General features: G+C 44.7%; 1 protein-coding gene across 2 annotated transcripts in view; it reads right to left on the bottom strand.

Moving 5' to 3' along the window:
- The window catches only part of DDC (dopa decarboxylase), a 107,736-nt gene that overhangs the window by 41,463 nt on the left and 52,828 nt on the right, over positions 1 to 13,445 (bottom strand). For both annotated transcript variants that reach the window (XM_055294442.1, XM_055294443.2), the window contains one exon: positions 1,784 to 1,850. In XM_055294442.1, the coding sequence (XP_055150417.1) occupies positions 1,784 to 1,850 (67 nt within the window). The remainder of the gene's footprint in view (positions 1 to 1,783; positions 1,851 to 13,445) is intronic.

The raw sequence follows: 13,445 nt of genomic DNA, 5'->3' as shown, positions 1-13,445 counted from the left end.
AAATCATAAATCAAACTCTGTCCACAGCCTCCAGCCTCTACAAAGAAAAGGAGGCCTCAGACAGCAGGAAGGCCTGAGCTGGATCCATCCAGGGGACTGTGACTGGCAGGTGACACACGCTGACTGTCATCTCCATGGTCCAGCGGGCAGCCCACACTGGGCCCTGGGGACAGCAGGCCATGTGGGCTCTGTCCGGCAGAAGACCTCGGCCCTTTAAATCCGATAGCCCTGGGGAATTACATCAGCCAGCTACCGGCCAGGACATTCAGTTCTTAGCCTGACATCTGAGTCAGAGGACTTCAAGTTGCTTGGCTGAGCTGATGAAGGCTTGCAGCTGATGAGGCCAACGCTGTGGCTGCAGTCCTGAGTCAGCCAGCTCTGTCCCTTCTCCCCAGCCTGGGGCTGTGCACGACCACTTCCCGCCAGTTGTTCTTACAGCTGTGTGCCACAGAGCATAAACGGTGGAGCAAAACTCTGTGAGGGCGGGTAAGTCTACGCCACCCACCTCCCAGTAGTTCCCAGTGCTGCCTTCCTTGCTGTGCAGCAATGCACTCCACCTTTGGGATGGTGCATTTTCCCTGCATAAATTCATCCTCTGAATAATCATGTGGGGAAATATTGTTATTTTATGAGCACAAGTGGGGTTTTTCTCTTCACTTTACAGACAGCATAAATGAAGCTCAGAATGCAAGATTCAGGGTGGATCCTGGGCTGGACCCTAGCTTCCTTGTCACCAATTCCATGTCTAGCTCACACAAGGGCACCTGCACCTTGAGCACTGGCCTTCCCCAGCTGCTGACCCCAAGAGGGGAGGCCAATGCCCAGGAGAGGAGGGTCCACTCCTCTGAGTATGGACCATGGGTGACTCTTGGGTTAGGGGAGGTGAAAACTGTGCTTGGCTTATGCAGACTAAGGATGAAGCCAATTCCCTGGTAGCTGTTGTGGGATCTGGCACAGGCCACAGGTATGTGGTCTGAAGGCCCCACTCAGGCAGCTCCACTCACAGCCAAGTGGTCAGAACATTCCCATCCCAGAGGGACAGGGGGAGCCCCCTGAGCCAGTGTCCCTGCCCTACGAGGGTTCTTCTGTCCACAGAAGCAGCTTCAAGGCCTGCTGAGTTCCCAGAGCTACATGTCAAAGGTGAAACTCTAGAAACAGAGCTGCTCATTCACGTTCACCTTTTGAAAACACAGCATCCTAGTCTCAATGAGAAAACCTAGGATCTCGGAATGAGGAAGGGAGGAGGTGAGAGTGACCAGGAAAACATCTGAAGCACGGATTATTCCTTGACAAAATCCAGTTTCATTGTGTTGATTTGCTGAACTACCTTCAGCAATTTTCTTAACTGCATTCAGTAATTCCAAAAAAAAAGGTGAAAAAGGGATATACCAAAGAATTAAATTCAAGCGTGGACAATTCTCATATCAGGTGTATGCATGACCCACATATGAAGGTGGTTACTCTAAGATTTTGAAGAGTTTATTCTCCTCAACAGGGCCAACATAACCTGCAATTTTACATAACTTTTATATTGCTTGGAATTTTTTTTTCTTATAAATAGTGTGTTGGTAGAACTAAGCTCAGCTCTTTTCCAATTAGCCCAAATTCTGAGTTTGTGGAGTTCAAGCTAATGAGGTCTGTGTTATTGCAAATACGAGAAGAGCTGGGCAAACCATCACAATATGACGTTAACGACAAGAAAGAGAGATCAACGAGAAAGGTTTGCTAAATTCCCTGTATACAGAGAACATTTTGCAAAAAGAAAATGGAATCGGATACTTACAGATAGGACCGACTTCTAAGAGATTGTCAAAGGAGCAGCATGTTGTGGTCCCCAGGGTGGCAACCACCTAGAGGGTAAAAAGCAGACAACCTTTTATTTCCCAGGTGCCAGTCACTGCTGTAACCTCCACACAAGAAACTGCTGCCCCATGGTCCAACCCAGGGCCATTAGCCGAGATCCCAATGAATGTCTCTACATGAAACGTAAGCCCATGGATGCACATTGAATCTTTGGGTGAAAGCACCACAACAGGTTAAGAGAAACAGATTTGCAGACAGAAAACTAAGCTCTGAGGTTAGAAACCAGGAAGCTGCAAAAGATTTTCCAGGGTGCCTTGGGGCAGAAACGAAGCAATCTACCATCTGGACAATGATACCTCTATTCTACTTTAGGAAATATACATATATATGTATGTGTGTATATTTTTGTTAAATTTTAATTAATGTTCTAGTAACATTAGTGTAACTATGTTCTTATATTCCATATATACATTTTAATTTAATTATAATCTAGTTAAATTTATAATTAAGTGATAATTAAAATATACACAAGTGTATATATTTTATTTTCTGTATATATATACATATATAGAGAATGTGAGAACATAGTTACTACTATGGAGCAGAAGCCTGGGATGTTTTCCTAGTTTGGGGGGTGTGTGTGTGTCTCTGTGTGTGTGCACGTGTGTGTGTCTCTGTGTGTGTGCACATGTGTGTGTGTGCATACACATATGTGCAATGCACAGAGCAGAGCAAGCACAGTAGAGATGAGGCTCCCTCCAGCAGGCCTCAGACTGCCCAAGGCACTCGTGGAATGCTTCTTTTAGAACAGACTTTGGCATCAGTTAAGAGTCACACTAGGATTTTGAGCAAGAGTATCATTTACCAGCTTTAATCCGCTGCCTTTCTCTTTCTCAATGATACTGTTCCCAAAGATTAATTGAACCCTCAGGAGGTCATGAGAAAACACTGCTGACATTGAAAATAATTTTAAAAGGGATGTTCTGAGAAAGCATTGAGTGCTGTCAGTCACACAACCCAGAAAATACGGGCTAGGAGTCACTGTGGCCTCTCCCGACCTCTGAGGACCTTGTGGTGCCACGATTGCACTGGCACAGCCTGATTGTGTTGTCCCCACACACGTGTCTGTCTCTCCCTCCAGACCCATGATGCTCCCAAAACCAGGGACCCTGTCTCATTGTTTTGTGTTGGGCTGAGCATTTGCACTTTGCTGGACATTGCATAGATGCTGAAACCTATTGCTGAATTGAAACAACTCTCTCCAAAGGATCAAAACGTACATTATGTTTACAAAACCAAAGGGCCTAATTGATTTATGCAGGTCACGTAGTCTAGATAATGAAATTTCTTTGCCGATGCGACAAGAGTGTGGAATAGAATTAAATTTGTGTGAGCTTTATTGAGCCCCCTGTAAAGTCTTAGCAATGCCATGTGTCCTGAGGATAAAGATAGAGAGGTCAGAAACTCGTATGTGAGAACCCCAGTTGGAGACCTTTCTGGCTCCATTTCACCTATGACTGCCTTGCATTTCACCTGGAAACCAACTTTTCCTCTTAGAGAGAGACAAAGTGTTCATGCCCAGGTAGCACAGAGTCAGCCTGCGGAAGGTTCATCTCACTGGCCTTGCCCTGCTCCTCTCACAGGTGGCTGGGCTGGACAAGGTACTTCTCAGACAGAGCAATGCCGGCTCAGGGACCAGAGTTTTCCATGCCAAACCCCGGGGTGTGGGCCCAAAACAGGTCCTGGCTGGACTCTGGAAGGGCTCTCTGTGTCACTGAGCTATGCCCAAGGGAGTCAGTCCCCCAAGGGGCTACCCTTGGGTGCAGCAGGGGCAGTCTGTTTAAATGTAGGCTTTCTTCTCGTTCAGACTGGTGAGCCCAACAAGTCAGGAGATGAACTGCCATTAAAAACAGCTTGTTTCTCACAGTCCCCAAGGGGAGGGGGACATGGGGAAGCACCAGGGTCAGTTGGGCAGCAGACGGGTGGGGGAATAACAGCGGCAAGGGCCTGTGTTGTGGTTTCCACAGGAAGAAACAGGCAGGGCAAGGGTGAGCAGGATTAGGATCGGCTGGTTTGAATAATTTCAGTGGGCTCTGGAGTCGCATTTGGTCTGCTCCAGGTCACATTTGGAGCGGGGGCTGTCCCTAGATGTCTGGTACCTAGCCCTTGAGTGGTCAGGGCAGGAGGATAGTAGCCCAGAGTGTGAGAGCCCCACAGAGGAGATGCTGGGGTAGGAGCTCTGCACTGATGATTTTGCATTTGAAAGGTGAACTTGCTTTTTTCTTATAAATTTGTTTGAGTTCCCCACACTGGGGCCTGTCGTGGGGTGGCGGGAGTGGGGAGGGATAGCATTAAGAGATATACCTAATGTAAATGATGAGTTAATGGGTGCAGCACACCAACCTGGCACATGTATACATATGTACAAACCTGCACGTTGTGCACATGTACCCTAGAACTTATAATAAAAAAAAAAAAAAAGAAAAGAAAGGTGAACTTGCAAGTGGGTCCTTTAAGAGCTCTAGGAACCCCCTCTCCCTGAGAAGGGCAGTCCCTCCAGGGTCAGCAAGACCCAAAGGTGTCATAGCATCAGAAGCACAGATAGTAAAAAGGCACAGTAAATACAGATAGTTAAACCATGTATGTGGGGCACAGAGCCCTGGGCTGGAGGCCTAACTCCATGTCACATTGGCACCTGGCTGGGCTTTATTTTTCTTACCTACAATGCAATGTATTGCACTTACAGACCTGCCTGGTTTATCAGGTGCCAACGGGCTAACATCTTGCATACCTCAGTGTTTCTCCTGGTGCTGTCAGCATCCTTTCTTAACCTCTGGATGTCCCCTCCTCATGTCAAGCATCAAGAATTCTCTGCATTTGTTTCATTTTGGCAAGATAAGTCATTTAGTGGGAATTGAAGTGAGCATGTTGTTTTTCTCTGCTATTTGCAATTTCATTTTGACATATAATTGAATGTTAAAGCAATTTGTCTAAGACACCTGGCTACTCAGTTTGTAGAGCATGAGAGTCTTAGAATGCCTTATCTTTGTCCTTAAGAGAATAGCGAAAAAGCAAAGAATGACTTAACAATATTAAAATTGCTTGAAACTTATTTTCTCAACTCCCAGAGTCATATCCTAGAAATGACATATCTCTAGTTTAGCAATTCCTTCTGTTTCATCTGACTTTCTTCAGTTAAACACTAAACTAAATACAATAGCTTTTTTTTTTTTTTTTTTGAGAAGGAGTTTCACTCTTTTTGTCCAGGCTGGAGTGCAGTGGTGCGATCTCAGCTCACTGCAACCTCCACCTCCTGTGTTCCGGTGATTCTCCTACCTCAGTCTCCCGAGTAGCTGGGATTATAGGCACCACATCCAGCTAATTTTTTGTATTTTTAGTAGAGAGGGGGTTTCACCATGTTGGCTAGACTGATCTCTAACTTCTGACCTCAGGTGATCCACCCGCCTCGGTCTCCCAAAGTGTTGGGATTACAGGCGAGAGCCACTATGCCCAGCCAATAACTTCTACTATTAAAATTAATATATTAAATGTGCCCTTATCAAAATTATTTTCTCTCTATTAATGTGTGCATAGAAGAGCATCTAGAGTGATGTTCACCAAACAGTAATACTGCATTTCTCTTAAGATTTTGGTTAACATAAACCTTTATTCTTAGGTTCTTATGTAATTACTGATTTTTTTTGTTCTGAGTATGAAACATCTTTGTAGAAACAGTAAAACCCGGCCTTGTCCTGGCAGTGGCCTAGGTTGAAAATAGGGGCGATGTTCTTTGTGGCTAACTCTGCAGCAGGCCTAATGCTGAGAGTCTTTCCTATATGATATTTAACTGCCACCACCTTATGAGTTAGATATGTTCGTGATTCCCACTTTACAGTTGACTTATGTGAGGCTCCAAGAGGTGGGTAATTGTCCCAGGACACCCAGATAGGCAGGAGCAGACCAAATGTGACCCCAGGCTTGGTTAGCTCTTGTTGTCCTGCCACACGCTGGGCAAACAGGACCCCTGGGACACCAGCCCCTGAACATCAGTTAACGAGCTCAGCACCTGGGCCATGCCAGAGGCCCCCTCCAACAAACCCAAACGCTTTGCTGTGGTAAGGAGGAGGCCTGGGGGCTGCAAGGACAGTGTTCTAAGTGGCTTGTCTACGTGGGGCTGAGCTACAAGTCAGCCTGTCCTAATTCTCAGAAGCCACTTTAAAGCCAGCACCTGCTCTGCTCCAGGCTCTGATTACCCCGGCTCAGCATCGCTCAATGACGCTAACCTGATTCCAGTCACTCTGCAGAGGCATAATCACATTTGTGCAGGGGGAAAGAGGGGTAGGGGACAGTGCAGGCCTCCATCTCAAAGAGCCCGCAGTCTTCCTGCAGTGGCAGAGCCCAGCACGACCTCCTCTTCTGCATCCTTGCCCCTTCGACCAGCCTGCTGTGCTCACGTAAGTGCCTCACAGGCATCGCCCTCTGTGGCCCGACCTTATCAAGCAGGCTCATTAGGGAAGCAAGCTGTCCTGAGAAACAAGGGGAAACTTTATTACAAGCCCCAAGCCTGTTCATGGAAGGGCAATGATTCAGCTTTTCTGGTTCAAACCCTGCCAAATGTGCCCCTTGCCCTCAGCAGCAAGTCTTGAATTTTAAGGGATCTGCAGCCCCTTTGAGAATATAATGAAGACCATGTGGCTACATCCCAGAAGGACGCATATAGTCATTATGCACATGTCCAGTTATAACCACAAGGGCACAGCTGGGCAGTGAGACAAGGCTCAGGCTCCAACCCCTCTCATATGAGGGCCCAGACTCTCTCCAGCTGTACAATCCTTTGGCTGCCAGTTAAAGACAACAAACGAGGTGCATTTCCTGGAATGTCCTGTGCTTTTCTACATCTCTGTACGCTGCAGCCCTCTTCCCTCCAACAAGAAAGGCACCATGCCCAGAAGCACCTGCCTGGATATCCCCTGACACAGCTCCTGTGTTCTCTCTCAGCAACAGGCTTTCCAAATCCCCTCTAGGAAGTTTATTTGCGCCCTCTACCCATGTATATATGCATCGTTCTCATCAAATGGCACGGAGATGGGAACATACCTGTCTTCCCCACCAAGAACCATGCCATGAGGAAAGAGACCATGGCTCGCCACACACCTCCAGGGCTGGTACGGTGCTGGTGCATGGGGCAGTCTACAGCAAAAAAGTGATTCTCCTCTCTGATCTGACACCTACAATTGGCCCACATCTGTGGCTTCTGTCAGCAGAATGTTCTGGAATTTTGGTCTTTAGGGCAAAATTCCAACAGAGGCATATTAATTTGGTCCTTCCATCTTCCTCAAAGAAAATAAAATTTGATTTTGTTTCCCTTAATGAAATGTGTAATCTTCTCTTTTGTGCTTCTGCCTCCTCCACCAGCTCCTTCACATGCACAGATAAATCTCTCTCTCAGCACATCTCCCTCGGCCCAACTTGCTCCAGCAATGGCACTATTTACTCCTCTTTCCTTCACAGGCAAACTTCTTTATAAAGGAATCCATTCCCATATTTTTCATTTCCTCATTTGCCCAGTGGAATCTGAATTTCACCCGCGGACACTCTAGTAAATAAACTCCTAAGAAAATCATAAATTATTTCCTCTTAGCAAATGAATGAACGAATGAAAGAATGAGTCATCTCTTAGTGCCTGTATTACTTGGCACCTCCAGCAATTTCACCATTACATTTCTTTCAGTAGAAGTCACTATTTTAACATCATGTTTAATAACTTTTTATAAAGAAACTTTTGGTATAAATTGGTACAATGTTTTTGAGGGAGAATGTGATAGTACATATCAAAAGTCTTGGGGAAAAAAAACCCATCTCTTTCATTAAGTAATTTCAGGGCTACAAATCATTCCCAAGAAATTCTGATAAGTAAATTTTCTCATTTACTTATGTTACTTATATAAGATACTTATGTATGTTTTTTGTTTTTTTTTTTTTGAGATGGAGTCTCACTCTGTCGCCGAGGCTGGAGTGAAGTGGCGCCATCTCAGCTCACTGTAAGCTCCGCCTCCTGGGGTTCAGGCCATTCTCTCGCCTCAGCCTCCCGAGTAGCTAGGACTACAGGTGCCTGCCACCACGACCAGCTAATTTTGTTTTTGTATTTTTAGTAGAGAAGGGGTTTCACCGTGTAGCCAGGATGGTCTCAATCTCATGACCTCATGATCCGCCCACCTTGGCCTCCCAAAGTGCTGAGATTACAGGTGTGAGCCACCACACCTGGCCACTTATGTATCTTACTTATTTACTTTGTTTACATAAGTTATTATAGATAAGTAGATAAGTAAATGAATAAAATTTTTGAGTGCACCAATTACTACAAGAAAGAATGTAAGTAGGCCGGGTGCTGTGGCTCATTCCTATAATCCCAGCACTTTGGGAGGCCAAGGCTGGCAGATCACTTGAGGTCAGGAGTTCAAGACCAGCCTGACCAACATGGTGAAACCTCATCTCTACCAAAAATACAAAAATCAGCCAGGTGTGGTGGTGCATGTCTGTAATCCTAGCTACTTGGAAGGCTGAGGCAGGAGAATCACTTGAACCTAAGTAGCAGAGGTTGCAGTGAGCTGAGATCACACCACTGCACTCCAGCCTGGGTGACAGAGTGAGACTCCGTCTCAAAAAAAAAGAAAGAAAAAGAGAGAATGTAAGTAAGATGGCAGGGCATGGTGGCTCACGCCTGTAATCCCAGCACTTTGGGAGGCCAAGGCGGGCAGATAACAAGGTCAGGAGATCGAGACCATCCTGGCTAACACGGTGAAACCCCGTCTCTATTAAAAATACAAAAAACTAGCCAGGTGTGGTGGTAAGCACCAGTAGTCCCAGCTACTCGGGAGGCTGAGGCAGGAGAATGGCGTGAACCTGGGAGGTGGAGCTTGCAGTGAGCCGAGATAGTGCCACTGCACTCCAGCCTGGGCAAAAGAGTGAGACTCCATCTCAAAAAAAAAAAAAAAATTCAATGGTTTAACACTAGCTTATTGCTAGGATATTAGGATATATATATACACACACACACACACACATAAAATAATATATAATTTATTTAATAGGAATTCATAAAATATGAATTTTATGAATACATAAAATACATATACATACATACATGTATATATATGTGAATTCCTATTAAATAAATTACATTTATATTTAGTTATGTTTTATGTATGTGTGTACATATATGTATATATGAGAGAGATAGCTGGGAAAGATAGAGATATAATAGAGTACTATGCGACTTTTTAACAAAATTATACTTTTATATAATATATAATGACCTGAAAAAAATGCTTGTAATATTTGATGTAACGAAAGAAAATCTGACCAGGCATGGTGGCTTGTGTGCTTGTAACCCCAACACTTTGGGAAGCCAAGGCAGATGGATCACTTGAGGTCAGGATTTCGAGACTAGCCTGGCCAACACTTCAGGAGGCCGAGGCAGGCAGATCACAAGGTCAGGAGATTGAGGCCATCCTGGCTAACACGGTGAAACCCCGTCTCTACTAAAAACACAAAAAAATTAGCCAGGCATGGTGACACACGCCTGTAGTCCCAGCTACTTGGGAGGCTAGGGCAGAAGAATTGCTTGAACCTGGGAGGCAGAGGTTGCAGCGAGCCAAGATTGCGCCACTGCACTCCAGCCTGGGTGACAGAGTAAGACTCCATCTCAAAAAGAAAAAAAAGAAAAAGAAAAAAAATTGATTCACATACCAAGAGAGAAGAAATGATGGAATTCTATGAAATGCTCAGTTAAAACAAGAGAAGGCAAAGAATAGAAGACCAAAAATGAAACAAAGAATAAGAGCAGCAAATAGGAAAAGTTAATAAATATTATAGATATTTATCCAACTACATCAATAATTATTTTAAATATCAATGGTCTAAATGCACTAATTAAAAAAGGGTAATGGGTGCACCAAAATCTCATAAATCACCACTAAAAAACTTATCCACGTAACCAAACACCATCTATTCCGCAAAAGCCTATTGAAATAAAAAATTAAAATTAAAATAATTAAAAATAAAATAAAGCACACAGACTGTCAGAATGGATAAGAAAACAAGACCCAACTATATTTTGTGTGTAAGAAATGCACTTTAAATGTCAAGATACAGATTAAAGGTATAGCGATGTAGAAAAATATACCATGCTAACACCAATGAAAATAAAGCTGGAATAGCTACATTAATTTTAGACAAAGTGGATCAAGAAAATTATCAAAGAAAATTGTCAGGGATAAGAAAGAGCATTACAGATATAGGGTAAAGAGGAGATGAAGGAGTAGGAAGTACCAGGAAATCTGTCTCCCAGCTAAACAAAACTTTTACCTACTGGCAGAATCTGTTTGATGCAATTATTTTGAAACTCCAGGGTCTACTGAAGGCTTGCAACTTCAATATAAGGGTTGGACAGTAAAATACAGTCAATTTCGGTCAAGTTTAGCTCTAGTACAGTAGTACCTACCCATCCACCACCCCCAGGCCCATGGCACATAGCTGAGCATGTGTCCCTGGAGCAGCTTGCACAGAGCTTGCAAGAGCCAAAGTGAGAAAAAGGAAACTGTCCTCCAAATATTGGGAGTCTGCACTTTGATTGTTGATTGTTGATTACTGATCCTAGTCACAGGTGCAAAGAGGTGGTGGCCATTGTTGTACACCCTACCCATTGCTGCAAGACCCACCTTATCCAACTGAAGTGACTTCTGGGGGATAAAAAGGGCCAGTGCCTTTCCCCCCCTTATTTTCCTCTTTTCCCTTTTTAAGGATACAGACAGTGTGAAGACTTGGATATTCAAAGACTAACACCTATGTAGGGGAAATTAGAAAGTCATCACACATACCCAGAAAAGACACAGGCTCAGAAAATAACTGAAAGAATCTTACATTTACACCTAAGGCCAATCATCATGGCATATGAGAGGCAGGACTGGATGGCAGCACTGGACAGAGCAGCATGTGGAGGCTCATATTTGTGAATTTTAGCTCCAGGTTGATTGCAAGAACAAACCAGCAATCCCAAGAGGACCCACAGACCCTGTGAAGGAAGTTAACTGCTCCTGCAGGTCTCAGGAAACACCCTAAGTACTGTGAGTGCCCCAGCTGCAGAAGTGGGAAAGGGAGACCCTCCTCTCCTGAACACACACCCCCGCTAGAGAAAGTGAAGGTGTGTTGCGGGAGAAGTTTCCGACTTTACCTGGATCTGAGTCAATTTAGAGAGTCGAGCAAACTACAGGGGTAGAGGAAGCAGCAGAAAGGCCCTGGGAACTCACTGGGTTCCCAAGCAAGTCAGTCCTGCTGGCACCTCAGGGATCCATTGGGAAGGCAGCCAGAGGAGCAGGGGGTAAAACTTCACAGGGAGAAGGAAATCTCCAGCTGAACATTGTAACAGTTTGAATGGATGAGAAGCCTCCTGGCCAGAACCCGGGGTCGGTGCAAATCCAGTGTGCAGACTCCAGAGGGAGGGGAAAAGCCAAGCCCTTTTCTTTCACAGCTGGGAAGTAGGTAGCCTGGGGCAAGTTTTCAAGCCCCTCTCGCCCACACCCAGAAACAGACTTGGGGCTGTTGGCAGGGGCACGGTGGGAGGGAGACAGGCCCTTCGGTTTGTGTGGGAGCTGGGTGAGGCCTGTGACTGCTGGCTTTCCCCACTTGTCTGACAACCTGCATGACTCAGCAGAGGCAGCCATAATCCTCCTAGGTACACAACTCCAGTGACCTAGGACTCTCACCCCCATCCCCCAGAGCAGCCGCAGCAAGACCCACCCAAGGAAAGTCTGAGCCCAGACATGCCTATCCCCACCCCTGCCTGGTGGTCGGTCCCTACCCACCCTGGTAGCGAAAGACAAAGGACATATAATCTTGGGAGTTGTAGGGCCCTGCCTACCACTGGTCCCTCTCCATACTACTGCAGCTGATGCTCTCTGGAAAGCACTACTTCCCGGCAGAAGGCCAACCAGCACAAAATCAGAGCATTAAACCACCAAAGCTAAGAACCTTCACGGAGTCCATTGCACCCCCTCCCCAACTCACCTCCACCAGAACAGGTGCTGGTATCCGTGGCTGAGAGACCCACAAATAGTTCACACGGAAGGACTCTATGCAGACAACCCCTAGTACCAGCCCAGAGCTGAGTAGACTGCCTGGGTGGCTAGACCCAGAAAAGAGACAACAATCACTGCAGTTCAGCTCACAGGAAGCCACATCCATAGGAAAAGGGGGAGAGTACTACATCAAGGGAACACCCTGTGGGACAAAAGAATCTGAACAACAGTCTTCAGCCCTAGATATTCCCTCTGACAGACCCTACACAAATGAGAAAGAATCAGGAAACCAACCCCGGTAATATGACAACACATGGCTTTTCAACACCCCCCAAAAAAATCACACTAGTTCACCAGCAATGGATCCAAACCAAGAAAAAATCCCTGATTTACCTGAAAAATAATTCAGGAGGTTAGTTATTAAGCTAATCAGGGAAGCACCAGAGAAAGGCAGAGCCCAGTGCAAGAAAATCCAAAAAACAATACAAGAAGTAAGAGGAGAAATATTCAAGGAAATAGATGCATAAAGAAAAAACAATCAAAACTTCAGGAAACTTTGGACACGCTTTTAGAAATGTGGAATGCTCTGGAAAGTCTCAGCAATAGAATTGAACAAGTAGAAGAAAGAAATTCAGAGCTCAAGGTCTTTGAATTAACCCAATCCAACAAAGATAAAGAAAAAAGAATAAGAAAACATGAACAAAGCCTCCAAGAAGTCTGGGATTATGTTAAACCTAAGAATAATCAGTGTTCCTGAGGAAGAAGAGAATTCTAAAAGCTTGGAAAACATATTTGGGGGAGTAATTGAGGAAAACTTCCCTGACCTTGCTAGAGACCTAGACATCCAAATACAAGAAGCACAAACAACACCTAGGAAATTCATGGCAAAAAGATCTTCACCTAGGCACATCAGATTATCCAAAGTTAAGATGAAAGAAAGAATCTTAAGAGCTGTGAGACAAAAGCACCAGGTTACCTACAAGGAAAACCTCTCAGATTAACAGCAGATTTCTCAGCAGAAACCCTACAAGCCAGAAGGGATTCGGACCCTATCTTCAGCCTCCTCAAACAAAACAATTGTCAGCCAAGAATTTTGTATCCAGCTAAACTAGGCATCGTATATGAAGGAAAGATACAGTCCTTTTCAGACAAACAAATGCTGAGAGAATTCACCATTACCAAGCCACCACTACAAGAACTGCTAAAAGGAGCTCCAAATCTTAAAACAAATCCTGGAAACACATCAAAATAGAACCTCTTTAAAGCATAAATCACACAGGACCTATAAAGCAAAAATACAAGTTAAAAAGCAAAAACAAAAAACAAACAAACAAAAAAAGTACACAGGCAACAAAGAGCATGATGAATGCAAGGGTATCTCGTATTTCAATACCAAAATTGAATGTAAATGGCCTAAATGCTCCACCTAAAAGATACAGACCCACAGAATGGATAATAACTCAGCAACCAACTATCTGCTGCCTTCAGGAGATTCATCTAACACATAAGGACTCACATAAATTTAAGGGGTGGAAAAAGGTATTTCATGCAAATGGACACCAAAAG

The sequence above is a fragment of the Symphalangus syndactylus genome, chromosome 9 (assembly GCF_028878055.3).
Source record: "Symphalangus syndactylus isolate Jambi chromosome 9, NHGRI_mSymSyn1-v2.1_pri, whole genome shotgun sequence".
NCBI lineage: Eukaryota > Metazoa > Chordata > Mammalia > Primates > Hylobatidae > Symphalangus > Symphalangus syndactylus.
The sequence above is the reverse complement of the archived record's forward strand: the minus strand, read 5'-3'. Positions and strand labels throughout refer to the sequence as shown.